We start from the raw sequence: 12,846 nt of genomic DNA, 5'->3' as shown, positions 1-12,846 counted from the left end.
CATTTCTAAGTGCTTAAACGCTTGCCAATATCGGCTCCCTACTTCGTCTCACTGTGATCCGCTGTTCCAAGCATATGTATATATATGTACATATATATATATTATTTAATCCAGAGGCCTATTCACACACAAAAATACCACTGTCCGTCATTAAACTGCACTTAATTTTTTTAATATACAATACGAAAATATATATATACACACACACACACACACACACATGCACAAGAAATAACCCTATTTTTTAATATACAATACGGAAAATTATACACACACACACACATACACTCAAAAATATAACCTTTTTTTATATATAATACAAAAAAAAAAATAATAATAATAAAGAAATATTTATACACAAAAACACATTTGCACAAACATTATTAAAAAATAATAATAATAAGTCTACATACATAAATACATATATATTGGGCAAGCTTCGCGCTATTCTGCGCTGAGCATCGATCTCTACAATTATCTACATACATATATGTATACATATATATTGGGCAAGCTTCGCGCTATTCTGCGCTGATCATCGATCTCCAATTACATACATACATATATACACACGCCCGCATAAGGGCATATCAAGTGATTATTTGTCATTTCTTTTTTTCGTCTCCTCTTTGTGCCTAGAGCGTGTACAAACCCTGCACTTATACAGTCCACAGCCGAACAGTGCCGACGAGACAAAATCCGCCACCTAAAAGTTTTAAAGAAATAAATTTCGTGAACTGATTTAAAAAAAAATTATCCAATTTTACTTTCCATAATTGCTGCATAACGAGCTACACACGCGTTAGCTATTTTATAGCTGGTTTTTTTCCAGTTTGGCGATTTTTTTAATTTTATTTATTTATTTATTTTTTTTTTTTTCTTCTTTCGTTTATTTATTTATTATTTTTTTTTTCTGTCTCGATTCGTGCTCACATCCCTTCTGCGATCATCCGTCGTATTCCGGAAGTTAAAATCGAGGCTGTCGGCTGGAAGCGATTGTCAAGTACCGCTCAATAGGCCTATAGCTAATTTCATTAGCTTGGCGAGAAAAGTTCTTTTTTTAATTGTGTTGCGGTCTTTGTCCCTAGTTGGGGTGGTTGCGCTATTGTAGCCGATTCCCACCTTTTTTTGTTTTACTTTAGCCAAGTGCCTGCTACTATTTTTTTATTTATTTAAAAAAAAATAAGAGAGCAATCCTTCTCTCATTTGGCTAAAGGGATATTTTTTCGAGTTATCTGCCTTGGCTAACATTGGTAGCCGCATTTCAGCTAATTTTTTAGTTTATTTGTTTTCTTTTCTGAATTGAGATTTAGACTGGGTGGCTCGTCCTAGTCCAGGCCTTGTCACAGTGTTTTTTTTTCTTCGTATTCTGGTTGAGCAGTGCGCCAGTCAGGCGGTCTCGGTTTCGTCAGGCCCTAATTGAGCATGCCCATAGAGGAAAAGTCGAAACCGACATCTGCGCCAGGAAAGGAGTCCAAAGCCGACCCATCCACTCCAGTACCGCCTCGCGCTAGGCCAACACCCAAGTCAGTCAGTCCGAAAGGAAGAACCGTATTGTCGGGATCTCCAGGAAGGGAGCTTCCGTCGCCAAGTTCAAAGACCACTCCCCGGATTGTAATTTCCCGTCCATTGGCGAAAGCATCCAGCGAATCGTCGCTGGCAGTTAAGCCTGAGATCCCCTCCACTTCCGGGAGTGAATTCCTAAGGACGACACGCGCAGTCAGCAAAAAGATGGCATCCTCCGACCAGCCAACGGCAGCAACCGATCGCGATCGCGTAAGCCTCTTTGAGGCAAAGATAAACACTCCTGGTCAAGCGACACCGTCCTCGCATACACTACAAGTACGCCTCCAACAGGTGCGAGCCTTATGGGAAAAAGTCGAGAAGGAATATGAGACCTGCTCCGACTTAATTGCACTAGAAGGATCCCTCAGCACATTGCCGATGCTGCAATCAAAATATTATTGCTACTCGGTATATGAGGCATGTGCAGCACAAATTGGTGAGACCCTAGAAAGGGTGACGCCTCCTACCGTTCCAGCTCCCTCTCAACACCAACTTTCGTCCGGTTGTCGTCTACCTCCGTGTGATACGGAAGTTTTCGACGGGGACTACCTCCGATGGCCCACTTTCAGGAACCTGTTCACGGCAGTTTATGTTAATAACCCCAGGCTGACCCCGGTCGAGAAGCTGTTTCATCTTCTCACGAAGACTAGTGGCGAAGCAAAGACCATTGTCGCAAAATCCCCGCTGACAAATGACGGCTTCGCTTCAGCGTGGGAAGCTCTTCAAGACCGGTTCCAGAACAAGCGACTCCTAGTCAACAGCCAACTTAACTCAAATGGAACCAGCTTAAATGATATTCTTCATGCTGACCCAGTCCTGCAATCCGATTTAACTATCCAGATTTTGAAGTGGCGGTACTTTCAATACGTATTTAGTGCAGACATCACAAAAATGTACCGTCAAATCTGGGTCGATCCGAAGCATACGCCCTTTCAAAGGATTCTGTTCCGAAATAAGGAAGGGGATATCCGAGACTTCGAGTTGCAAACGGTGACCTTCGGGGTCAACTGCGCGCCCTTCCTCGCCATTCGAGTGCTAAAAAAGCTGGCAGAGGATGTCCAAGGGCTATTTCCAAAAGCCAGTCGGATTCTTAATCAAAACATGTACGTCGATGACGTCTTGGCAGGAGCAAACTCCCTAAATGAAGTCCAAATCTCAATAGAAGAGTTGCAAGAGGCTCTTAACTCCGCGGTATTCGTTGGAAGGCAAGGTCCGACGAATTTTAGTTCGTCCCTCCAGAAATAGCACTGGAAACCTCCTGCACCAAGCGCGAGGTGTTATCCCAAATTGCGAGGTTGTTTGATCCGGCCGGATGGCTCGCTCCGTTCATAGTGCGCTCCAAGATTTTCATGCAAGAAATTTGGCTGCAAGATCTGGGCTGGGACGATACGCTTTCTAGCGAAATGAGTCAGAGATGGCGATCGTTCCTCCTGGAGTATTCCGACCTCAGCCAGATCCGGGTTCAGAGATGGGTCCGGTACCAGCCCGATATAAAGGTTGAGTACCATGGCTTCTGCGATGCGTCCCAAAAGGCTTTTGGAGCGGCTATTTACGTGCGCGTCGAATTTGGGCACGAAACCTTCGCACACCTCCTTACGGCCAAGACACGAGTCGCTCCAGTAAAGACCGTGTCCCTTCCCAGGCTAGAGCTTTGCGGTGCCGTTCTGTTGACCGACATGGTGGCAACGATTCTTCCACATATGCCGACTGCCAGCTCCGACGTACGCTGCTGGACCGATTCCACGATCGTGCTGGCCTGGTTATGAAAGCCTGCTTGCAACTGGACCACGTTTGTGGCCAACAGAGTTGCCAAGATAACCCAGGCAATACCAGTCGACTGCTGGGCACACGTTCGATCCGAACAGAACTCCGCCGATTTAGCTAGTCGAGGCGTGTCCCTACACAAGCTAGCGGACAGTCAACTGTGGTGGCATGGACCTGAGTGGCTGCAAGGGCCACAAGAGCTTTGGCCAGTGCAGAGCGATGTGCATCCGAACACAGAGCTAGAGCAGCGGGCGGTCAGGGTGCATTTTAGTAAGGCCCCCTCTGACGAGTTTCTGGAACGCTTCTCGAAGCTGGACAAAGCGTTGCGAGTCCTGGCGTATGTTCTACGATTCTTCAAGCGCTGCCGCAAGGGCTCAATTTCGCCCACTTCACGACTCACGAGTGAAGAAATTCGAGAGGCAGAACGAGCGCTGATCTCCATTGCGCAGCGTAGAGCATACGGCCAAGAGTACAAGTGTTTGCGAGAGAAATGGCCCCTTCCAGTGGCATCTCAAATCTTGAACTTATATCCGTTAATTGACTAACTCGGTCTTCTAAGGGCATGTGGGCGCGTCACGGCGTCAAAAGCTCTGCAGTACGATGAGCGACATCCGATCCTTCTGCCCTACGACTGTAGGCTGGCCCGCCTTCTCATTCAGTTGACTCACCAGATTACGCTCTACGGCGGCAGTCAATTGATTGTGCGCCTGATCCGGTCAAAGTATTGGATTCCGAAGATCAAGAATCTTGTCAAGGCTGTGGTGAATCCGTGTAAAGTGTGCACAATATATAAGAAAAGACTTCAAACACAGCTGATGGGCGACCTTCCGAGAGACCGAGTCTCCTTCTCCAGGCCCTTTACCTACACGGGCATTGATTATGCTGGCCCTTTCGAAATCAAAAATTATACTGGGAGAGCATGTCTCGTTACCAAAGGATACGTGTGTGTATTCGTGTGTTTCTCTACTAAGGCTATCCATTTGGAACCCGCATCCGATCTTACAACCGAGAAGTTCCTACCAGCCTTTGCTCGTTTCGTAGCTAGGCGCGGTTGTCCTCAGCGGGTCCACTCGGACAATGGCAAAACCTTTGTGTTGGCAGCAGCTGTGTTATCAAAGGACTTCCTACAGCTCGTCCAAGAGTCCGTAAATGCAGCATACAGTGCTCAAGGAGGACCATATACCACCAGGGGCTCCACACATGGGGGGTCTGTGGGAAGCCGGGGTGAAAAGTTTCAAAGCCCTTTTCTACAAATCCTATTTGCAGCAGCTGCAGGAACCTCCAATCATATAGAACTAGGAGACCTAGAAGAAAATTTAGAATTTCAAAATGTAGAAGTAGAAGACATTTTAAATGTTGAGGAAGGAATAGATGCAGAAATGGCAGATGTTGGCAAAGAAAATTATTTAAATGCCGAATTAAAAGAATGGTATTTAAGACATAAGCCTACAAGAAATTGTGCGACAGATTTAATAAATATTCTTAATCGTCACAATTTAAAAATAAAGCCATTTTATAGATTTAATTGCAGTAATAAACCTGATATTATGCAAATAAATGGGGGCTGTTATTTGCATATCGGTTTAAGCAAACAGTTAGAAAACATTGCAGCTTTAGAAGATTTACCGGAATACATAAGTATTGATGTCAATAATGACGGACTTCCGTTATTTAATAGTTCTCGTGCCCAATTGTGGCCAATTTTAATTCGAATTAATAACATTCGAAATTTTCCTGTTCTGCCAATAGGTGTTTTCATGGGGTATAACAAACCTTTTGATAGTGATGAATTTTTAAGTAAATTTATCACCGAGTTGTACGATATGATCCAGAATGGGAACACTATATTAAATAAAAAAGCTTAGGTCAATTATTTGCGATGCTCCTGCAAGAGCTTACGTGACAGGCACTCCTGGTCACACATCCAGCCATGGATGTACTAAGTGCTTGCAGGTTGCAACAAAAATTAATTCAGTTTTAACGTATAGCACAAAGTGTGAGGATACAATTTCCGACGAAGATTTTCGTACCAGAAAGCATCCTAGCCATCACACTTTGAAATATTTAAATGTACAGTTAGTCCGCTTTTGAAAAACTTGGAGTTTCAATGGTAACACAAGTTCCTCTTGATTGCATGCATCTGGTCGAACTATGTGTAATGCGAAAATTTGTATATAGATTGTATAATAACAAAGTTGCAGAAAAATGGATCAACATTGAAAAGGGAACTGTTTCAAAAACATTGACTTCAATAAGTAGGTATATTCCAAAAGAGATTGCACGCAAGCCGAGAACCTTGTTGGAGCTCCCAAACTGGAAAACCACAGAATTCAGACAGTTTTTATTGTATACTGGGATTGTAGCTCTTAAGGATACAATATAAAAAAGATCATTTTTATGCATTTTTGATTTTGCATTGTGCATCAGTGTTGCCAGGTTAGCTTATTATAAGCTAGTTCTAGCATATTTGAAACTAGAAAAGCTTGAAAAATTTCCATCTAGCTTATAGCTTGAAATATAGCTTATTTTAAAATTCATCTAGCATATTTTAGCTTTTTATGTATTTTTGACATCCACGGAATGTTTTTTACGAAAAATATGCTTTATAGCATGAAAATATTGGAGTTTGTTCTTTTTTTCCGATGGTTATGTGAATTTTATGTGATCGTGAACTTATTTCTAATCGAAAGTGTCATCGGAGATCGATTTGTTGGCTGAAGTGTTACCACCAATAATTTTGTTGTGTTGTGAAAATAGGTAAAGCGTGTCCTCAAAATGCCGAAAGTTATATATAAACAGATTTTTCGGGATGCTTGGCTCCAAAACAACGAATTTAAGTGCCAGGAGAAGGAACCAAAGCATATTGTTGCTACTGTAAGTCGACAATATCAGCCAAAATTTTTGAAATCAGGCAGCATGCGGCATCGAAAAAGCACATTTTATCAATGAGATCAGTTGCTGAATCGCAAAAAATAAATTTTCCGGCTAAGTGTTGCAAGACTCAGGATCAGGAAGCAGCGCTTTGTTTGTTCATTGCCGAACACTCGGCGACGAACAACATGAAGGAATTGATGAAATATTAACTAATTTGTTTTAAGTGCTTACTTTAAAAACATATTTTTAAGACTTTCTTTAATAATAACATATTCATATAATATAATAATATATATTATATGTTTCGTGTTTTCTCATATTTGGGTGTTTTTTCGCATTTTTTAAAAATTGTTTAGCTTATTCTAGCTTATTTTTTTTTTAAATCTAGCTTATATGGGCGCTCATCACCTGGCAACACTGTTGTGCATATACATTGCTCTGCTCTGAAAAACAAGGCCCTCAAAATATTAACGTTTCTCAGAAAATGTTAAATGTTTTAGTTGAAAATTTCCCTTTGATTTTTGGCGAGAACAGTGTTTCATACAATGTTCACGGCTTGCTTTATTTAAGCGATACAATCAAAGTAGACGGAGATCCGATTAATGATTCGTCTTACGCCTTTGAAAATTATTTGCAGACCCTAAAGCGTTTTGTCCGAAAACCCACACAAATTCTAGAACTAATATACAGGAAAATTTGCGAAGAGAAATTAGTGAAAAAAGAAGAGCAACACATTAAAATAGAAGGGAGAATTTTGAAATTAAAAGGTTGTCAGCTTAGCGGGAAAAGTCCCGATAATTTTTGTTTTGTTCAGGATATAGTTCCTATTAAAATAGATTCCTTCGTTGAAGAGGAGGGAGAAATTTTTATTATAGGAAAAAGATTCTCTGAGCTCTTTAGTTTTTATGATGAGCCAATAAGCTCCTTTGATGTGGGTATATGCGAGGGTATTTTAGAAGAGGATTCCGCTTTAGAAAGGTTTTCTGTAACTGATTTTTGTAGGAAAGCCATTATTCCAATGGCTTCCTCATAAAAATAAGATAGTTTTAATACCCTTGCTGCATTATTATTAGGCTTTTATTTCAATGGGAGGTTATTAGTCCGTAGGCGTCTTATAGGACGAATCGGGCATTTATAGAGCGAAATCGTTCTATATATCTTTAAAATATTCACCTACCCGGTTCAGAAACCGAAAAAAACCTTACCTAAGTATTATTATTTCTTATTTCTTATTTCTTATTTCTTATTTGTTATTTCTTATTTGTTATTTGTTATTTGTTATTTGTTATTTGTTATTTGTTATTTGTTATTTGTTATTTGTTATTTGTTATTTGTTATTTGTTATTTGTTATTTGTTATTTGTTATTTGTTATTTGTTATTTGTTATTTGTTATTTGTTATTTGTTATTTGTTATTTGTTATTTGTTATTTGTTATTTGTTATTTGTTATTTGTTATTTGTTATTTGTTATTTGTTATTTGTTATTTGTTATTTGTTATTTGTTATTTGTTATTTGTTATTTGTTATTTGTTATTTGTTATTTGTTATTTGTTATTTGTTATTTGTTATTTGTTATTTGTTATTTGTTATTTGTTATTTGTTATTTGTTATTTGTTATTTGTTATTTGTTATTTGTTATTTGTTATTTGTTATTTGTTATTTGTTATTTGTTATTTGTTATTTGTTATTTGTTATTTGTTATTTGTTATTTCTTATTTCTTATTTCTTATTTCTTATTTCTTATTTCTTATTTCTTATTTCTTATTTCTTATTTCTTATTTCTTATTTCTTATTTCTTATTTCTTATTTCTTATTTCTTATTTCTTATTTCTTATTTCTTATTTCTTATTTCTTATTTCTTATTTCTTATTTTTTATTTATTAAGCTTTATTATGAGTTCTCCAGCTAAGAATTTCTCAATGGATCATGTTATGAGCCGTAAGTATTCACAGGCTGGCAAATCAGCATGTTCTATGTATATGTCTCTGATATTTTAGTAAATAATGATTTTGTTTGTTTCTACAGAGAACGATGCTATTTGGGAAAAAATTGATAGTATTTTATAAAGTTTATTTAAAATTTTTTAATAATTATTACATATGACAACATTTTAATCATTTAGGTCTACAGAAAGATGTGAAGGAGATGCGGCAGGATGTGGAGCTTATAAAAACTTCCCTTGCAGCGATGACGGATGCCATCGGTTCCCTAACGGCCTATGTGAAGGTCGTTTTCACGGAAAAGGCGCAGGACAACAGTTCTCTGGAGGTCTCCTTTCCTTTAAAAACGGAAGAAGACCTCCAGAAAATGGATTCCTTAATGAATGAGGAGTCATTGCCGAAACTTGTAAGTATTTCTTAACATTTAACCTTTTGTATATATTTTTTTTTCTTTTTAGACTAAGACGATGGTAGACATATTGAGGAAGGGAAAAGTAAACAAAACAATAAAAGATATCCTAGGCGAAGCAATTTACCTAGAATACAATATAGATGGTGCGAAGAGTAAAAAAAGCCTTCGAGACCATAAGAAGTTTTACTCTGCACTCTTAGGTAATTATGTATTTTTTTTTTTATATTTTGATTTCGATTAATTTTCCATATTTTCCTTTTTCAGATGCAATTAGTCAAGTAGATGCAACGGAGCCACCTGCCAAACTCTTGACTAAGAGCCTTCGTTGCGCCAAAAATTTGGAGGCGCAGAATAAAAAAAGAAAAAGAAACGAAGACGTCTTGGAATGTGGTCCAAGCGATGTCCAGTATCTTAATATTTAAGTGTTTGTGTTCATTATAATTATTATTAATATTGTATTATTATTATTTGTAACTTATTTTGTATTATTATTATTTTAAGATCTATTTTTAATTTCATTATTTAAATTATTTTATGCATCATTTTAATTTAAAAAGTAATTTAATTTAATTTAATTTTAAGAATATTTGAAAAAAGTGAATAAATTGAAATATAAAATCACTTAATTATGTTTTGTAATTGATTTATTGCTCATGAAAAATCGATAATTTGTTGATGAAACATCGATGTTTTGTTGATGAAACATCGATGAATTGGTGATGAAACATCGATGAATTGGTGATGAAACATCGATGAATTGATGATGATTCATCGATGTGTCATCAACAAAACATCGATGAATTGATGATGAATTGTTGATGAAACATCGATGAATTGATGATGATTCATCGATGTTTCATCGATGTGTCATCAACAAAACATCGATGAATTGATGATGAATCATCGATTTATTGTTGATGACTTTCTATTGATGACAGCCTAGGACATGCCCATGTTAAATTCATCAACAGTTTGTATGGGCTGTCATCGATGAATCATCAACAGCACTCCCTTCGCTGTTGATGAAACGTTGATGAATTACTTACAGGTACTGCAGGGTAAAAGTGATTTGCGTGTCACTTTTTGTTTTGTTTTGATTTTCCAAGATTCTTTGATTTGTTTTGATTATGCCTATGTCAATATCTATGTATGTATGTATGTATGCATATTTGGGCGCGCTTTTGTTTTAGCGCACTTTTTTGTTGTTGCTTCTGCAAGTGATTTTCTTCTTGCTTTTTTGTTTTGTTTTGATTTCTATTTGTTCTAGAGCTCATAATTGGGCGCGCTTTTGCTACCGCGCTTTTCATCTTCAGTGGTCGACTAAATTAGATCTCGGGCGTATTTGCGAAAGTTTAAAATTCGTGTGTGGATAATTGGTGAAGTAATATTAATTAAGAACAATGCTTAAAGCAAAGTTATGTGATGGCAGGAAAAGTGGGTTGAAGTGCGCTATAGATTCATGCATGCGAAGCTATAGAGACAGCACAGAACATTTCCCCGTCCGCCTTTTTAAGTTCACCAAAAATGAAGTTATGCGTCGCCAGTGGATCTCAAAATGTAAATTGCAAAGCGGCACCAATGTTAATGTTAATGTGATTTGCCATTTTCATTTTGAGTCAAAATACATTGGCCAAAAATATTTAAAAGCAGGGGCTATACCGACTCTGTGCTTGAGTGATGAGCCAAATCTAAATTTAAATATATTTCAAGAAGAAGAAGACGTGTTTTCGTTTAAAGAAGAAAGCGTGGCGGACAATGATATGTATATTTTTCAAAGTGCCCGTAGGCCCTCGGCAGCAGGAATGATGGGCACTGATATTGTTGAAAGCCCGACAATAGATTGTGAAACCGGCAGCTCCATTTGTGAAATTAATAATAATAATATTGTATACTGCGCGAATTGTTTAAAGAAAGAGCAAAATGAATTATATTATAGAAATAAATATTGGAAAGTAACAGAAGATTTAAACAAGAAAGGAAGCTAACTTCGGCACGCCGAAGTTTATATACCCTTGCAGATAGAACTTCTATGAATAGGAATCAATACAATATAAATTATATATATTTGTGTTAAAAAACAATGAAGTAATACCTGCTTTCATTTCATTCACCTATACATATTATATTTGCAGTTTTACATTCACTGATTTGCATTTTTCCTCCACATCAAACGATCGTTTGTATGGCACCTATATGATATAGTCGTCTGATTTTCATGAAATTTGCCACAAAATTTAAGACTTATATAAAATGGCTATACCTCAAATTTGATGAAAATCAGCTGAAAACTAAAAAAGTTATAAATTAATTTTCTCGATCGTTCCTATGGGAGCTATATGATATAGTAGTCCGATTTTTATAAAATTTTGTACAAAATTGAAGAGTATAGTAAAATTGCTATATCTTAAATTTTAATTCTATTGAAAACTGAAAAAGTTAAAATTTTTTTTGTAAAAATTTTCCGATCATTCCTATGGCAGCTATATGATATAGTCGTCCGATCCGGCCCGTTCCGACATATATACGAGTGAGAGTATATACAAGGCTAACTACAAAGTTTCATTCAGATAGCTTCAAAACTGAGAGACTAGTTTGCGTAGAAACGGACAGACAGACAGACGGACAGACGGACGGACGGACAGACGGACAGACTGACAGACGGACAGACGGACATGGCTAGATCGACTCGGCTGTTGATCCTAATCAAGAATATATATACTTTATATAGTCGGAGGTGCCTCCTTCACTGCGTTGCAAACTTCTGACTGAAATTATAATACCCTGCAAGGGTATAAAAAAGAGAAGCAAAAGTCTAAAGTTTATAGCAAAAAGATAAGGCAGCTAAAAATGTTATTGCGAAGCGAAACAGCCATGAAGCTAAAATATTTAAGAGATAGAAAAAGTAAGGGCAATATAAATAAAACCATTGATAGGATTGGTTTATCTGGAAGTACAAGTACTGTTTGAAAGATGCTGATAAAGAACTTAAAAACCTGGAATGAAGACGAAAGACTTATTGCGCAAACTATAAATTTTTATTCCGCCAAGGCCTATAGTTTTATGAGAGATGACCTTAAATTAAATCTGCCGTCAAAATCGTCGCTAGTGAGATGGGCTCCGGTTCGACACATGGTTCCGGGATTTAATGAACATTTTTTAAATATATTAAAATCACTTATTTTAAAAATGGACAGTAGGAGTAGAAATGCTGTACTAATTTTTGACGAAATTTCAATTAGAAAAGGTCTGCAATATAACTCCCTTCGAGATGAAGTAGAAGGCTTCGTTGATGATGGCAACGAAAAAAGTAACACATTGTGCAAGCCGATATGCGTTTTCATGGTGAGAGGATTGTATGACAACTGGAAATGTTTCTTGAGTTATGTCGCAACTACCAATGGCCTTAAAGCTTGTAAATTACAAGATTCAATAACAGAAAATATTAATGTGGCCAAGAGCTTAGGCCTCAGTATCAGAGCGGTGGTATGTGACCAAGGATCGAACAACCGAGGAGCGTTTACAAAATTCGGGGTGAAGGAAGAAGAGCCTTTTAAATCTGTTGAAATTCAGAAAATTTACACAATATATGATATCCCCCACTTATTTAAATCGCTTCGCAATATTTTGATGAAAAAATTGTATAATGACTCCAGATGGCGAAGTTTCATGGAAAGTTATTGTTAAATTGTTTGAAATTGACACAAACAACTCGTCAACTCGGTTATGCCCAAAGCTATCCCGGAAACATTTAGACCCAAATTCCTTCCAAAAAATTAAGGTTAAATATGCTACGCAGGCATTTAGCCAAACAATCGATTCTGCCTTAAAGATGCTTATTGGAAATGGCGCATTTAATGACTGCGAAGAACAAGCACTTGCAACAGAAAAATGTATTGAAAAAATTAATAGGCTCTTCGACTGCTTGAACAGCAATAATATATATAGTAAAAATCCGTCATGCAGAAAAATAGTGATACAGAAAAATACATTATTCAAATGAAACACTATTTAAAGAAATGTAAATACCCCAACAAAGTTTATTGTATAGACGGATTAATTCTTTCCATAAATTCAGTTTTGATGCTTGCGCAAGATGTCTGGAGTGAAGGCAATGTATATTTTCTGATATTGTCCCGTCTTAATCAGGATGCCCTGGAGCACTTATTTTATTTAATAAGAAGTAGAGGCGGTACAAACAACAATCCAATGGTATTTGAGTTTAATGCCATAATTTCCAAGATGCTGTCAATGAAGGTCATCGCTTCTAAAAGAACCACTGGAAACTGCGAG

The 12,846-nt window shown here is 37.2% G+C and overlaps 1 protein-coding gene across 1 annotated transcript; it reads left to right on the top strand.

Moving 5' to 3' along the window:
- The first annotated feature begins 1,425 nt into the window (after window positions 1-1,425).
- LOC147643094 (uncharacterized) lies at window positions 1,426-4,623 on the top strand. The gene is given in 3 exon segments (XM_086836880.1): window positions 1,426-2,776; window positions 2,812-4,541; window positions 4,597-4,623. Coding segments are annotated over 3 exon segments (3,108 nt in total).
- The last annotated feature ends 8,223 nt before the right edge of the window (window positions 4,624-12,846 follow it).

This window comes from Drosophila serrata, unplaced genomic scaffold (assembly GCF_035046125.1).
Source record: "Drosophila serrata isolate PLE 108 unplaced genomic scaffold, ASM3504612v1 contig_293, whole genome shotgun sequence".
NCBI lineage: Eukaryota > Metazoa > Arthropoda > Insecta > Diptera > Drosophilidae > Drosophila > Drosophila serrata.
Note: the sequence above shows the minus strand (reverse complement) of the source record. Positions and strands in the feature narration are given on the sequence as shown.